General features: G+C 42.9%; 1 protein-coding gene across 1 annotated transcript in view; it reads right to left on the reverse strand.

Annotated features, from left to right (window-relative positions):
• ppfia2 (PTPRF interacting protein alpha 2) overlaps nucleotides 1-17,246 on the reverse strand; it is a gene marked incomplete at both ends in the record, with an annotated part of 259,369 nt that overhangs the window by 32,805 nt on the left and 209,318 nt on the right. The window contains 10 exons of the mRNA XM_080754745.1: nucleotides 501-682; nucleotides 3,368-3,498; nucleotides 5,765-5,794; nucleotides 8,705-8,951; nucleotides 12,440-12,660; nucleotides 13,285-13,417; nucleotides 14,362-14,453; nucleotides 15,035-15,097; nucleotides 15,750-15,881; nucleotides 16,696-16,779. Of these exons, the coding sequence (XP_080610871.1) occupies nucleotides 501-682; nucleotides 3,368-3,498; nucleotides 5,765-5,794; nucleotides 8,705-8,951; nucleotides 12,440-12,660; nucleotides 13,285-13,417; nucleotides 14,362-14,453; nucleotides 15,035-15,097; nucleotides 15,750-15,881; nucleotides 16,696-16,779 (1,315 nt within the window). The remainder of the gene's footprint in view (nucleotides 1-500; nucleotides 683-3,367; nucleotides 3,499-5,764; nucleotides 5,795-8,704; nucleotides 8,952-12,439; nucleotides 12,661-13,284; nucleotides 13,418-14,361; nucleotides 14,454-15,034; nucleotides 15,098-15,749; nucleotides 15,882-16,695; nucleotides 16,780-17,246) is intronic.

Below are 17,246 nucleotides of genomic sequence, written 5' to 3' on the forward strand. Positions count from 1 at the left end.
GGCACTAGGGAATAAGCCCCTGCAAGGGGCTTTTTTTCTAGTATATATATATATATATATGCGCTTAAAGGAGATATTTTTTTCAAAAGAGGCAATATACAGTAGTTTGTTTTCGGTCTATCTGCCCAACCCGACCAGGGCTTCAGACAGGAGCGGAGGGAGTGCGAGCTCCCATAGCGTCCACGACCGCAGACGCGTCTATCGTGGGACTTCCGGATATGCGTTTACCCAGTGCTGTGCGGATGTCCCACGAGAGATGAGATTTCAATGAGATGGACCCAAAATATAGCATTTTTTGAAGAAAAAAAAAGAACACCTGGACCAGTCTTTGGGGGAGCAAATAACTACTTTAAAAGGTAAGATAGCCTTCTAGGCCGAAAATTCTCCTTTAAGCCAATTGTATACAGTAGTAGGCCTATATGGTCATTGTAGGTCTGCGACAGAAACATGAAATAACACAGAGAACTCTCTGTATACCGTCTTGACCCCTCAGTACGTACCATGTGGATCCACCATGACGTGTCTCTGTGCCATGTGTGCCAACCGGCCCTTTTCCTTCTTGCCAAACAGCCGTCCGATGGAGGACTTGATGCCTTTCTTCTTGGGCTGCTTGTGGAGGGAGTCCTGGCTGCTGGCTACGCTGCTCAGAGCACTGGCCTCAGCCTCCAGTGAGGCAGCAATCCTAGCATCATAGAAAATACAAAATAATGTTATAATAATAGCAGAAATAGTCAACAATCACAATGAGGGAGTCCCCCCCTTTTTTTGGTTTACTACATACTAATCATTTTAAAAGAACTCTTCTAAATTTTCAGAAAAGAAGGCAAAGAAATTCCAAATAAATGTCATGAATAGAAAAAAGATCTGTACATCTAAAAGATAAACTTTAAAAGTAGTGAAAATAGCCGATCTGCAAGCACACAACGCGGCACGAAGCGACTCGTTGTGTACTTGCAGATCTGTTGTTTTCACTAGTTTGGGTCACGGCCATGGGGAGACATAAAATCTCTCTTTTGGGTCTTGAGCTAAAAAGTTTGGGAACCACTGTCCCCAGCCTAACTAAATAATCCAAGTCCATACATGACTTATGAATACATCAATACAAAAAGGACCCCCATCATCAGAAAATACCTTACTAGACAGTAATTGACCCGCACACAGATGCATCCTACTGCATTTGACCTCTAAGCCAATTTTTTTAAGTACCAGCTTAAATCCACCAAAAGCGCTGATTCTCTCAAGATCTCCTGGAAGCCTAAAGTACAGATTAGTCTACATAAACAAAACAGTTCCCTCTCAGGATACTTTGCTAGGAACAAAGTCTACAGATTCGCCTCCAGCAGCTGTGAATATACATTAACTTGTATATGTTTCTGAGGTATTGAGGGACAGCAAAATGCACTTCTTCAATCTTAATTTAAGTAACATACTGTACACAACTCACTATAGGAGAGACACTTTCATGGATTTATTAAAACCCTCTCAAAAGGATAACCGTCAACGTGAGCTCTCATGGGGAGATTCAGAATAACCCCAAAGGCTGTGGCCCGCAAAGTCTGAAATTATACTTTCAGTGAAATAATTGCATTACGAATAGCAGGCTTTGACGAAATAAGGCCAGATTAGTGCTCCTGCCAGCATCCCAATTGCTGTCCTAATCTCTGCATTTTATAGAAATGTTGAGATTGTAGCTGAATAGTGTGTTCTTTGGTTAACTTTGGTGAGTCTTTCAGCCTGGCCTTCTCTTGACTTACAGTATGGCTTTGGCTATCCATCCATAACCTATACAATTCTACTTATAATCGTAAAAGGCATTTATTTATTTTTTCTCTCCCTGGGAAGTAGGCTAATAATTACATAATAAACACATACTAACAGTCAGTAAAATTTGATATTTGGAAATCGATGAGATGTCTTCTAAATGATATAAGCGCAATAACACAATAAACAATAAAATTACATTTTGCATGGGAGTGGTAAGGGTAAGAGACCTAGATATTGATAGGGGGCACTGGCCCCAATAAGGGGTAAGAAAGCACTGTTATAGAAACACTGTTTTAAAATCTTTCAGCCCTTCCTCACACCATCTTTTAATGAGCACAAATTCAATCAAATAAATGTATGAAACAACAGATAATCTGGCATCAGTGAATGTCATTTGATTTGCCAATACAAATCTCAGCCAACAATGCAAGTTGTTCGTCCGATTAATCAATGCATCCTAGCTGCCACGCACCATAAATAGCAGATCTACAAGCTAACAACGCATTGCGCTGTGAAGCGGTGTGAGCGTGTAGCTATTTTGGGTGCAGAACTCGGTATCCCACTGAGTCGTCGACAACAACATTACAACCAGGACCTGCTGACATTCAGAAGTTACGCACTTTCTAATAAGACCAGCTGTGCAGAGAGAACGGAAACACATTTTTACATCCATAAATTATCAACTACGATTCAGCTTTCACACTCTTCAGAAGTTTCACTTTAGCAGTTTCTTGAATTTGCTTATGAGGGGACATACATACATACATAACGTCATTGTTGGGTGAAAACCTTGTATGTCCAAAACCGTTTGTTTTGCATTTATCATTTTAAAAATGATTTAAATTAGTGAAAACAGCCGATCTACAAGCACACAACGCCTCGCACTGCGAGGCGTTGTGTGCTTATAGATCTGCTGTTTTCACTACTTTTGTGCGACGGCCTTGTATGATGAAGCAAGGCTTTGCTTTGTGAAAGAACGGACACATTTTAAACTTGGAGATACGAGGTTTCCACAATATAGTAACGGAATCGAAAAATCGATTTTAATTTGCAATGATCTACTTCTACTATATCGTTTGCAAAAGCAAAATATCGTACCGTTTTGGCTTTGTATCGTATCGTATTGTTTTAAAATGCGGTAATCGGTATCGAATCGTTTTGTAATGCAAATAATTGATAGAATGGAAACTAAGTATTTGTGCCTTGTATTTAGCAATTTTAAGAGGGAAAAAGAAAAAGAGGGGTCTAATTACCTTTCCATTCCATATAGCTACTCCTTGTCTATCGATAAATGTGTGTAATCTCGGTGTTCATGTCAAGGTGGGTTTGTCCGTATGTGTTGAAATATAATGTCCCTGTATTTGCTAGATAATCACAGCGTTTACTTTCATAATAATATATTTTTTACACGTTTTACACAGATTTCATTTCTTTGCTAAATAGTTACTATATCAATTTTAAATCATTGAATCAAATCATATCGTATCGCCAAGAATGAACCAATATCGTCCATGTATCGTATCGCTGTTAAAATGTATCCCCTAATACATACATAAATACATGGGGTGGGGGGGGGTCTCTTTTTGCCGTGGCGTTGACCTACCCTCGTGCGTCATTGTGCGAGGAGGCTGGCAGTGTGTGCGTCATGCGGACGGTGCGTGGCGTGGAGGGAGGGGACGTCTCGCATTTGATGGTGGCCTTGTCCTCGCGGCCGTCCTCGTCCACTGCGGCTATCTGAGTGAGTACAGGGCATAAGGAGAGACATTAGGCTATCTGTCAGGGCATAAGGATGGACATTAGGCTATCTGAGTGAGTACAGGGCATAAGGATGGACATTAGGCTATCTGAGTGAGTACAGGGCATAAGGATGGACATTAGGCTATGTGAGTGAGTACAGGGCATAAGGATGGACATTAGGCTATCTGAGTGAGTACAGGGCATAAGGATGGACATTAGGCTATGTGAGTGAGTACAGGGCATAAGGATGGACATTAGGCTATCTGAGTGAGTACAGGGCATAAGGATGGACATTAGGCTATCTGAGTGAGTACAGGGCATAAGGATGGACATTAGGCTATCTGAGTGAGCACAGGGCATAAGGATGGACATTAGGCTATGTGAGTGAGCACAGGGCATAAGGATGGACATTAGGCTATGTGAGTGAGCACAGGGCATAAGGATGGACATTAGGCTATGTGAGTGAGTATAGGGCATAAGGATGGACATTAGGCTATCTGAGGGAGTACAGGGCATACGGAAGGACATTAGGCTATGTGAGTGAGTATAGGGCATAAGGATGGACATTAGGCTATCTGAGGGAGTACAGGGCATAAGGATGGACATTAGGCTATGTGAGTGAGTACAGGGCATAAGGATGGACATTAGGCTATCTGAGGGAGTATAGGGCATAAGGATGGACATTAGGCTATGTGAGTGAGTATAGGGCATAAGGATGGACATTAGGCTATCTGAGTGAGTACAGGGCATAAGGAAGGACATTAGGCTATGTGAGTGAGTACAGGGCATAAGGATGGACATTAGGCTATCTGAGTGAGTACAGGGCATAAGGATGGACATTAGGCTATCTGAGGGAGTACAGGGCATAAGGAAGGACATTAGGCTATGTGAGTGAGTACAGGGCATAAGGATGGACATTAGGCTATCTGAGGGAGTACAGGGCATAAGGATGGACATTAGGCTATGTGAGTGAGTACAGGGCATAAGGATGGACATTAGGCTATGTGAGTGAGTACAGGGCATAAGGAAGGACATTAGGCTATGTGAGTGAGTACAGGGCATAAGGAGGGACATTAGGCTATCTGAGGAGTACAGGGCATAAGGATGGACATTAGGCTATCTGAGGGAGTACAGGGCATAAGGATGGACATTAGGCTATCTGAGGGAGTACAGGGCATAAGGATGGACATTAGGCTATGTGAGGGAGTACAGGGCATAAGGATGGACATTAGGCTATCTGAGGAGTACAGGGCATAAGGATGGACATTAGGCTATGTGAGGGAGTACAGGGCATAAGGATGGACATTAGGCTATCTGAGGAGTACAGGGCATAAGGAGGGACATTAGGCTATCTGAGGGAGTACAGGGCATAAGGATGGACATTAGGCTATGTGAGTGAGTACAGGGCATAAGGAGGGACATTAGGCTAGGAGGGATATGAGTATGGTTCCATCTTCTCAAGAGCATTGATTCTCAAAGTGGGGTCCGGAGACCTCCAGGGGTCCCTGAGGGAGTTCCAGTGGGTCCTCAGCTAAATGATAGGAACCAAATGGACCCTTATGGTTATGTAACTCAGAGAGTGTACAAATGGAACCAAGTGGACCCGTTAGGCCTGATGGTGGCGCTGGAAGAGGGCCATGTGAGAAATCAGGGGCGGAGGTTGTGATTATCCAAGGAGTGTGTGTGCAAAGCTTGGCATGGATAGGGGCAGCGGAGGCGGAGACATGAGTAGGGTCAAAAGTGTGTTCAAAAGACTATGACTAAAACGAAATCAAAATTTGCAGTCAAAACTAACACTGGTCCTTACAGCAACTACAGTATGTGCCATTTGCAGGTATCAAGACTTGCAGTAGCAGACCACATCTTGAACAGTAGCTACAGTATACAAGAAATATAGCTTCAGGACAGGTACTTTAAATAACATAGCAAATAAAGAAAAGAAAAAATAAGCTTTCTTGCACTTAATATTATTACAAAATATGAAATGCAACACATCATGCCTTATATTTTATTTTATCTTTGGTCCAAATAAACATATCGTCGTTTATTGATCTGAAAGCACACAACGCCTCGCGGTAGGCGCTGTGTGCTTGTAGATCAATAAACAACGCTGTTTTCACTCTTTTGTGCGACGACCTTGTATGATGAAGCAGGGCTTTACTTTAAAAAATTACAAATTTGAAACTTGGAAATACAAGGTTTCTGCCCGACAGTGACGATATGGAGAATCACCGCTATGTTATAAAACAAATTGAAAATGTACCTTTCTCCTGTGTTTCCGCAAATCACTGGGCTATTGGGCAGAGGAGAGAAAAAACCACAACAAACATCATCATCAAAATGTGTGGGCTAAAGCAAAATCAACAAGACATTAACGATGCACTGGCAATAAATTAAAGGTGCTCTGTCATTTGCTCATCATATGAGTCCCATGAGTTGCTCTCCAATGCCAGAGAGGAGGAATCTAAGATCAATAGTGTGGGAGAAAGACTGATTGGTATGTCATTTGATAGATCAATACAATCTATTTAGTTTAGCATGTTTCTTTTCTTTTTTTATATATATAAAACTCTCCATAGAGGCATCTTGACAGGTGGAATCAAGAGGAAGGACAGGCAGAGAGAAAGAGGGGGAGAGAGAGACAGAGAGAGAGAGAGGTGGAAATCTTTCACGTTGGTTAGCTCAGTGTAGTTCACATGCCAGTGTGTCAAATGCCATATGCCACCAAAAATAATACATTTCCGGATAACATTTACCAGACAGAAATTGTAGTTGATGCCATTACAAAGAAATAATAAATGCTATTTATTTATGTGCATCTTTTATTTCTTTTCTCCTGCACTGGTCACACAAGTGATTTTATAATGTTGCATTAAATCACTCGTCAAAATATATCACTAGCTAGCTTTTAACATGATCAACCTTTGGTTGTCCGGGAAAAGTCTACAAATGTAACTGTTGTAAAACTAAACGTGGAGAAGCAACCACTTATATACAGCGCTTGTCTATACTTGATCCCTTAAATGTTTTCCCTCTACACCAAATATATTTGCCAAAAAGCTAAAATAGTCAGTCTACAAGCTCACAATGTGCTGCTTTGCAATGCATTGAGTGTGTAGATCTGCTATGTTGGCAGAATGTTTGCCTATTATGGCTTGCCCAGAATAGAGATGCAAGGGTTCATGTGGTAAGCCACACACAGGTGAAACAAACTTACAGAGGATTTGAGGTATGAAAGAATCTTACTTTTAAATCCAGACCAAAAACTAAATTAAATTCTCCACTGTCCTTTACAAAAATATTTTTTAGCTTACAAATTCAATTTACACTTTTTCTTTTAGTCTTTTAAATGGTGTGATTTTATTGTATTTTTGTATTCCTCTATCTTATGCTTTCAACTAGGCTTACATGAAACCAATGATCCCTATTCTGGGGTGAAAATAGCACATCAGATTGCAACGTGTTGTGAGCTTGTACACGGATCGGCTATTTTCAGTGAAGAGATTTGATGTAGGCGTGTGGGGGGGGCTCTGCGTGGGGTGTAGGGCTCCACAAGTTCTGACAAGTATAAAGGGTCCGGGCCGTGCATTGCGTGCAAAGATTTGTAAGTAAATGAAAGAAGCTTCAAATCTATTCTGAAATTGACAGGGAGCCAGTGCAGTGCAGCTAAAACTGGCGTTACGCGCTCTCGCTTTTTTGTGCCAGTGAGGAGGCAAGCGAGCAGCTGTGTTTTGCACCAGCTGCAGGCGCCTGGCCTGAGTGAGGACTGGTCAATACAGGATATAGGGTCATTAAATGCCTTTTGTGTCTGTGAATGGCTTTTTATGACTTACATAAAACACCTTTCGGTGTGAAATGTGCTATGAACTTCTCTTGCCTTTTCTCATCTCAGAATAATGCTTACTGCTAGAGATGGTGTAATACTGTTCAAACTCGCACCAGAGTACATATCGGGCTGCTTTAGACATATGGTGCACTTGGCACAGGTGCCAAGTTAGCAAAACATTTCCTTGAGGGTATTTAAAACTCAAGGCTTTTAATGGGAATGGTTTGTTAAAGTGCTTATTGGCACAAGTGGAACAAAAAAAAAATATTTAATGAACAAATGTGCATGCACACGCGCACACAAGCGTTTGCACTCAAATCAAACTATGCTTTGTGCAGTAAACCCCCTCGCGTGATACAGTAAGCATCTACTGTAACTCCATCCATCATAAGCACAGAGTTAGACAGTCTAACTCACGCTGAGAGAACCCCCATCGCTTTTCTAAGTGTTTTAGAACTACGCTAGTTTTGAAACATCAGCCATCGTGGGTCACGTAAGGCCATGTCTATTGAGGTTTACTCTCCTCTAGATCATAAAACAAGGCTCGAATGAACCAAGGGATGAAACACTGTTTAACTGCTCTTCTAACAGTACAGCAGAGGGTGATTCTATTGAGTCATGGAGCCCATTTACTCCCCAAGGCTATGGACGTGTATGTGCGCTTTGTGTGTGGGCTGATGTGAGTGAGAGAGTGCGCGCGAGCGTGTGTGTGTGTACGTGTTTGTCTGCCTGCTAGGGCTGGTCAATTAATATTCAAATGTTGAATATTCTTTGAATATGGGTGAATAATGTATATTCGAATATATTATTATTATTTATTTTAATTTTATTTTTTATATGTTTATTTGACAGGGACAATACAAAAAACAATGTGTCAAGTTATAAAAACAAAGAAAACACCAGCACTCACGGACAAGTCCTTTTAAGGCACTTTTTTATTTTAAGTTTCGTTGGTCAGGGTAAGCTGCAGAGCAGCAGAAACAAACGGACTCGTTTCGGCGTTAAGCCTTCTTCAGCCTTACAACGAACGCGATTTCTTGTATAGTTATGTTTCCCGACCGTGCACCCGGTAAGAAGCAATGTTGAAATGAGTTGGAGTCGTGCTCTCACCCCTGCTGTAACTAAGTTATAAAAACAAACATATTATATAAAATTTTCCCCATAGATAATGACTTAAAAACAGGATACCAGCGCTGCTCGGATCCACTAATAATATGTATTTTGTATGTTTTTATAACTTGATCGTTTTTTGTATTGTCCCTGTTTTTTATTTTTTTATTTATTTATTCATAATAATAATATTAGAATATATATTCGATATTCGGGCCAATTTCTGAGATGGAGGCTAGACGCATGCCAGTGCAGTGGACCACGGACCAGTGTCATGACTCCCATGCGCTCCATGTCTCGCGAGGGGCTGCGGGGGTCCAGCTTGGGGGTGGAGTGTCCACTAGGCGGCGAGGAGGAGGCCAGGGAGGAGGCGGTGGCCGAGGCAGTGATGGAGGCTCCGTGGTGGTGGTGGTGCATGCGGGCCAGGTTCAGGCCCTCCAGGCTGACGCTGGCGACGCGGTTCTCGATCTCCTCCGCCCGCAGCTCTGTCGACTCCTTCTCCTCTTGGATCAGCCTGGCCAGGAGGACAGTGGTGGAAAAAGTGGTTTAGTTTAGTTCATAACAGGAGTCTTTCATCGTTTCATCGTTTGACAGCACAATCATCAGTGTATTTTGGGATCATGTCAATTTGTGTTTTCAGATATTTAACCACTTGAACCGTCAATACTTAAAAAAAACTTGACCTTTCACTCAGTACTTAGTCTGCTCCTTTTCCCCTCTAGACCGAAAATAGCCGATCTACAAGCTATTTTTGGCTTTAGTTCTCCGAATATGGACCCTAGGGTTCAAGTGGTTAATATAAAAAGGAGAAAAAAAAGTTGCTATTACACAAAGATTTGGAGGACCCCCTGTAAAAACTCTGAGGACCTCCCAGGGGTCCCGGACCCCCTGTTGAAGACCCCTGGTTTATTAGCACATTGTATAAAGATTTAACAATACAGTACAGGTACATATCATCAGTGGTGCTTTCGAGGCCGGACGCGACCGGACGCCGTGTGGCCACTATATTTCCCACACGCGCAGGAACGGCACGGAACAGTGCTTGCGCTTTGCATGCTAGAATGCGTCCCCTTAGATTTGAGTGACGACGCGCCATATAGGCTATCTAATCAAATTTGCATAACAAGTTTACCAGGTTGCAGTGAGTGGTGAGAGCACATCTCCCATAGATTCACAAGCCCAGGCTACTCTATTCATAATGGATACTGTCTTTAACACCTAGGACCTACTGTATGCTTCCAGCGGTGACTGACTGTGTGTGCATGTGTGTGTAAAAATAAGTTGGAGTAAAAATGTTATATTTGCCTATGAGATGTAGTGGAGTAGAAGTAAAAGTATTGGACATTGGAAATACTTGAGTAAAGAACAAATACCTCAAAAATGTACTTAAGTACAGTACTAAATGTGATTAGTTACTTTACAACACTGGCCAGGACAGAGCAGAGGGAGAGGAGGGGTGGTGATGATGTATGTGCGATCGTGTTCCATCGCTTTATGTCAACCCATGGAGTATCTATTTTTGTCATGTCATTACAGGGATACATGTCCAAATTGTATATCCGTTAATTTAGAATTTCGTCTATAATGCATTATAATCACATTTTTAAAGTACTTATAAGGTTTCATAACCCTCCTTATAAATGTTTATAATTATGCAAAACTATTAAGTAGTATAACTACCATACTTATTCATTTACAAGTGTCATTGTACATAAAGACACTGTGTGATCGGGTGCCATCTGATCAGCTGGAGCCGCATTGCTTTAAAACCTGTTTAATGGTTAACAGCAAACATGTCATGATATGGCAGCATTTTACAGTAGAGTATTATGCAGACAAGAGTCCAATGTTGATCAGTGTCAGCTTGGATCAAATAATAAGAAGCGTACAAAAGATTAACAGATTACCTATTGAAATAGCTTAAAACATTTGCTAACGTGAATGTTTTTCCTGTGGCAATTTGCATGAAACGGAAATCCTCCAAGAGCCCATATAAGATGCTCTAATTACAGACCAAAGTGAGGAGATTAAAGGTCTAAAACTCAGTTCATTAGCTACAGCCATAGCAAGGATCTGACTTGCTAATTAAGTGAAAGCTTAATTCCCGGGCCTTGTGATCACTATCTCCCATCAGAGGTGAACTCTGTAATTCTAGTTACACGCGCACTTTTCCTGAATGCAAAGTGCCACTTTCTCTATTGATTGAGTTGCAAATGAGCAAAGAAGGCTGAAAGGCACATTAACCACACTTGAGGTAGTACTAATAAACTTTATCTCCGGGTGCTGAATACTAATCTGGATGTCTAAAACATGTCTGGCACAAAAACCGGGAAAGCATCTGTGTCAGCTTGTACATCTGCTATTTTTGAACATTTGAAAAAAAATCGTGAAAGAACTTTTAGAAGGCATTTGTTGTGGAAGCCTCGGGTCTTAATGGTTTCAAAAAGAAAGATCAGCATCTGTTACCGCTGTATTTTTCAGAGTGGATCCCAGGGACCTTTATGGGGGTCTAAATTGACCCAAAATGAACCCTAACGGGTCCATTTGGTTCCATTTGTACACTGTCAGAGTTAATGGGAGACCTAGTCGGTTGGCTTAACAAAATTATCGAAACGAAGCGGATAAAAGCGCCAAACTTTTTTTGAGGCTTCTTTAGGACCTAACAATGGATTTTAGCCCATAGAATTATCCATATCAAGTTGGGCTCCCATCGACTTTCTATACAGGAGGAAAACACCCAGAAACAAATCTACTTTAAATAGGATGTGAGGGGTCTAACTAGGGGTTTGTCATGATGCTGAATCCATTGCAAGCAAGTTTTGCACAAAAAACTTTCCTTGGGCTAGAAACGGACCCCAAAAACACCCAAAAAATCACACCCGTGTGAAGTGGAGCTGTGTGTGTGTGTGTGTGTGTGTGTGTGTGTGTGTGTGTGTGTGTGTGTGTGTGTGTGTGTGTGTGTGTGTGGATCATGTGTACCGATTTTTGTGACATTTGAAAAAAATATGTAGGAAAAGGAGCAAAAAGTGTGTTTTGGAGAAAATTCAAGATGGCGGAAAATCTATCATGGCGCAAATGGGCGTGGCCTATATGGGGAGATGCGTCATGACCCAAGGAATCCAGGGAAAAAATATTTTTAATTTTCCGACCTACGGTTCAAGAGTTACAGGCCAAAACGTAAAGTGGGGTGTTATGGCGCCACCATGCGGCCAAATGACACAATTATTTTTTATTTAATCCTTGAAATCATTATGAACCTCCTCTCCAAGTCTTGAAACTCTAGCCCCTATGGTTTGCGAGAGACAAATAATTGAATGTGAGTTTTTGCGATTCCCATTATAAGTCAATGGGGAAAATTAATTCACTAATAAATTAATATCAATTAAACTATAGAACCTTTCTCTTAGAAAAGTAATAGCCCACGATTCCCGAGTAAGCCGTTCGATTTGACATATGGCGCGAGTGTGTGGTGGCAAAACTGTGGGACTAGTAGCGTTCCGAAGTTTAGGAAGTTCAGGCTACATACAGACACACACACAGACAGACAGACAGACAGACCCACACGGCCACGTATAGGGAGCCTGTGCTTCACACAGCTCCAAAAACTGTGAAAAGTGATGATGACTCATCAGTAAACCATCGTTTGTGGGGCCATTTCTAGCCCAAGGAAAGTTTTTTGTGCAAAACAAATGCTCGCAATGGATTCAGAATCATGACAAACCCCTAGTTAGACCCCTCACATCCTACTTAAAGCAGATTTCTTTCTGGGTATTTTCCTCCTGTATAGAAAGTCGATGGGAGCCCAACTTGATATGCATAATTCAATGGGTAATTTTCAAAATAAAGTTTGGTATCCAAGGCTAAAATCCATCGTTAGGTCCTAAAGAAGCCTCAAAAAAAGTTTGGCGCTTTTATCCGCTTCGTTTCGATAATGTCAATTACCAGGGTTAAGCAGCCACACTAGACCTTGACATTTGAACGTTTGAGAAACACCGTTGTTACCGTATCTCCTTGTTGATGGCGTCCAGCTGCTCCTGCAGCATCATGGCCAGCGTCTGTGCGTCGGAGTGGCCGCCGGGCGAGAGCAGGTCCATGGAGCTGAACATCGTCTCGCGGTCGTCGTCGTCGATGTCCGACATCTCCGTGTCGCTCTCGAACGGGTGTCCGCCGCCGAGGACCCCCAGCTGCTGCGAGCGCCACTCGTGCTCCCCGAGGGACTTGGCCTGGAGACAGACAGGGGAACAGAGACGGAGGTTGCCACCGACCGTGCGTGCACGCCCCGGGGCAGAGGCTGCGGTGCACCTCATCTTCTCGCCCCGGGAACACAGACTAGAGCAGGGGTCTTCAACGTTTTCAGGCCAAGGACCCCTTAGTTGAGAGAGAGATGAAACAGGGACCCCCCACAACCTGTTCATAGATTCCATATAGTTTCATTGTTTGTCGGCACAATCATCAGTGTATTTTAGATTCGTGTCAATTTGCGTTTTCAGATGTTTAACCACTTGAACAGTTGATAATTAATAAACTTGGCCTTTCCCTCTGTACTTAAGTCTGCTCTTTTCCCCCTCTACACCAAACCTCCTTTCCAAAAATAGCCGATCTAGAAGCTCACAACGCCTCGCAGCGCGAGGCGTTGTGAGCTTGCAGATCTGCTATTTTTGGCTAAAGTTCTCAGAATATGGACGCCAGGGTTCAAGTGGTTAATATAAAAAAGGAGGAGGTTTCTATCACTCAAAGATTTGGAGGACCTAACTCTAAGGACCCCCTAGGGGTCCCGGACCCCCTGTTGAAGACCCCTGGACTAGAGTGAACGACGGAGGGCAGGACAGGAGACAAATGGGACTTGCCTTGGTCTCGTGCAGGCCGACGCGACCTCTCCTTGGCCGGCGGATGACCTTGGCTGACCGGTAGTGGTCCGACTGGGTCTCCGCCAACGAGCCCAAGGAGAAACGGAGCTCTGTGGACGTGTCCAGGTGCGACCTGCTCACAGAGACGCAGGGGGTTGATAATAGACTGAGTGACGGCCAAGGTGCTTTCTACGCGGTTAACTTGACAAAGTGGGAGCTTTAGTGTCCAAAGTTTTTGACATAGTGAAGCCAGGCAATAAATCTGTCAGTTTAGCTCAAATCCTGCAGGGAGAAAGCAGCATCTGGCCAAGCTGCCAAGCCCACAACAAAGGATTTCGGCGCCGTCGGGTGGAAAACCACGTATGTCCAAAACTTTTACTTTTCGGGAAATGGGGAGGAAAAAAAAGGACCAACGTAGTTATCGTTTTGTCATAAGCGCTTGTAAATAGTTTTCATTGCTTACGTATTTATATAACCAACAGGGTCAAGAAATTATTTAGAAACATGTTTTTAAGTTGTTGTTTTTTTAAATGTCCTATGAAATAACTGTAAAGGAATGTAAGAAACATAAAACGGGGTCATTTACTCGTGACGCCATAACAATGGGTCTGCGTGTCCCAAATTGTAAGCCTAAAATCTGTTTTAACCATAAAAATAAAATAAAAATGTGTCCTCACAAATACATGTAGTAATTAGGGATGGGACGATATGAAAATTTCAACTCAGGATTATTGCGACAAAAGAAATCACGATTTACGATATTATCGCGATAATCAAAATCCATTATCCTGGGTGCGGAACATTTGCCAAAAAATAGCCGATCTACAAGCTCACAACGTGTCGCAACGGCTATTTTTTGGCAAAGACATTTGATAGAGAGTGAAAAAAAAGACTGTATCGAGTATGTATATAAGTAGCTTTTACCAATTGTAGAGGGCTTAAGTGGTACCGGATATGCAGCTCGGCAAATAAAAGGTGAATTGATCCCAGTATCGTTATTTCTTTTCGCGATAAACGATAATATCGCGTATCGTCGTAGTAGTAATACAAGCACACACACGCACGCTGCCGACCTACCGTGACAGGGTGGGTTCTGTGAGGGAGCCTGCCCTCATCCTGAACTGATCCAGCTCTGAACGGAGTTTCTCAATTTCCTCGGCCAGGTGAGTCTGGAGGAAACGAGAAAAACGCCCTCAGTCAGACCATCTCACACATGTAAGCAACAACTGAAACCCCACATACTTAGCAGACCGGAGTCCCCCCAGGGGTCTATACTAGGCCCCCTCCATCTCCCCTCTGGCCCAACCATCTTTGCCAAAGACAGCCGATCTACAAGCTCACAAGATGACACGTTACAACACGTTGCGTGAGCTTGTAAATCGTCTATTTTAATAGGGACGCTAGGTTCATGTGGTTATCATCCACAAAATTGCTATCATTGTCATAATGATGCACATCAACGCTGTGGCATAGCTGAAGGTTTTTAGGGATAATAATATTCACAATTTCACATTGTTCAATATTAACAGTTGTTGGAGCATGTTCTAGTTAAGAGTTTCCACATCTCACTTTCGCTCCCTTGAGTGAACTTTTTCATTATCCTCTGTAGGGGGCTTATAAAAAATGTAAAACCCACACGATAACCACCCTCATTATTTCCCCATTAAAGAGTACTTTATTAAGGCAACTTCATGTAAAATGTATTTGGGGAAAAAGGGGAGGCAATCATTCCTTGATCTCGGCAACCTACTTTATCGTGGATCGAGTCCTCGTACTGCTTCCTGTAGCTCTCCGAGTCCTGGATTAACATGTTCTGCAAAAGACAGGAGGGGAACTGTGTTTTAAGGTAAATCCATGACCATTTCCTGACTAAACAGAACTTGTCATTGATGGGTTTTGGATCAGGGGTGTCGCACCAAATTCTGGGCCCTGGGTACAAGGTGCCCCCCCCCCCCATGAAAGTTCTTCATGGGGGGCATTTAACCCATTTAGACTGGGAACGCATTATTACGCATTATTTGTGCGTTAACTATTGAAAAATAGCAGATATACAAGCTCTGCTATGCTAGATCTGCTATTTTTGAAAAATCGTGAAGATTTGGGAGGATTTTTTTTTTTTTTTTTTAACACCTGTGTTTCTATGTCAGTGGTGCTCAAACCTTTTCATGTGAAGGACCCCCAAAATGATTTGTATTTGGCAGCGGGCCCCCATCTCAAAATATTTAGTTCCAGGGACCCCCAAGAAGCAAAATTTGAGTTACAAATATTCGCTTAAAAAATACACACATTTTCACGACTTTTCAAAAATAGCAGATCTACAAGCTCGAGCTTGTATATCTGCTATTTTTCCAATAGCTAAAGTAAAATAATTAAGGCCCCTCCACCTTGCGCCCTAGTAACTCACTCCCACTTTTCCCCCCATTGTGACGCCCCTGTTTTGGATCAACAAAGCGGTCATGTTGAACCTTCTCTTCCAGCGCAGCCATTCTCTCCTTCAGGTGGAGCTGCAGGCGCTCATTGGACTCGGTGAGGAGCCGGTCCACAGTGTCCGACAGCCGCTTGTTGTGCTCCTCGTTCATCTTTTCTCTCTGCCGCGCCTGGAGGACAAACACAAAGAGGAGAGACTGACTCTGATGTCATCAGGGGACCATGCCAGGCGATTTTCACAAACTACAGCGCAGATGGAATTAGTGAAATGACGTGCAGGTGCGGTTTCATTGACATTAAATCGGTTGGTGTGTCATCGAGTGCTGGTGCAAGCTGTCAAGCTCCTTCAGTAGCCTCTGGTTTCTAAGCGCGTGGCCTGCCTTAACACATTCGCCGCCATGGACGTATGTATGTATACGTCATTTCCTATCCAACGGTTCACCACCAATGACATACCGTATGTAAACACCATTTCAGTTTTTTTCAGTGATTGCGGAAATACGATTGATTCGCCACCGTATGACGCGTTCCCGGTTGCTATGCAACGCTTAGAACGGGAAATGACATCATATGGAAGTTTTTTTTTTCTCCATCTGCTCCTATGCTATCAAATAAAAAATAAAAATAAAAGTTTATCTCGGATTCCTTTCCCAGATTGCGTTTTCAGTCAAAACAAGCTTTATTCAATGGACTATTCAACGAAAGAACGGATCATCAATGTTCAAATTTTTCTTTTCCGGGTGAAAGAAGGAGGAGGAGGTAACGGCGGTTTGTCCCGCGTCTGTCCGATTGCCCAGGGTCACATTGGCATTAATGAAATTAAGTAATGAATAGCAACGCTCACTTCACCCTTGGTTGTGATTTTTTTTTCATATATGGCATGTGTTCCAGGGCCACAAGAAAACTCCCCGCGGGCCTAAAGTTGAATATCACTGAGCTACGTATACGGTTAGCTCTGTAGCGCATCCCCACACAAAAACTCACCCTGAGAAGCTCCTGATTCTTCTCCTCCAGCTGGCCTTCCAGGTGCCTCATGCGCTCCTCAATGCTACCGTGACGCTCCTCTGCCTACAAGTGAAACAAGAGCATGGACAAGAGAGAGAGAGAGAGAGAGAGAAGGGAGCGCACGGCTTTAACAGCCAGCAAAAGCAAAAGCCGAGGCGACAAGACACCCAAGCCAAAAACCAAACAAACAAAGCCTCTACTCCAAACTGAAAACGTTGATAACACCTCTTCGGTTTAAACATAAAGGAAGGAGAGCAGGTTGGAACAAAACAAAAGAAATACCCAAAAAAAAGAAAACAGACGAGAAGAATGACTGAGTCTGAGAAAGAGACGGTTGCGGCTGCCATCTATGAGCTCCAGCCAGATGTGCCATGCAGCTGTCCCATGGTGGCAGAACAACCAAGAGTGTTACACCCTGCTTCCCTCCCAACAGGCTATATGCACAGCGGCCATATTGGAGAGAAGTTGGGTCTCTTCTCACTTCCTTATACGGGGCGGCATAGCTCAGGGGTAGAGAAACCGTTATTAGA

The sequence above is a fragment of the Nannobrachium achirus genome (assembly GCF_963921795.1).
Source record: "Nannobrachium achirus genome assembly, chromosome: 23".
NCBI classification, from domain to species: domain Eukaryota; kingdom Metazoa; phylum Chordata; class Actinopteri; order Myctophiformes; family Myctophidae; genus Nannobrachium; species Nannobrachium achirus.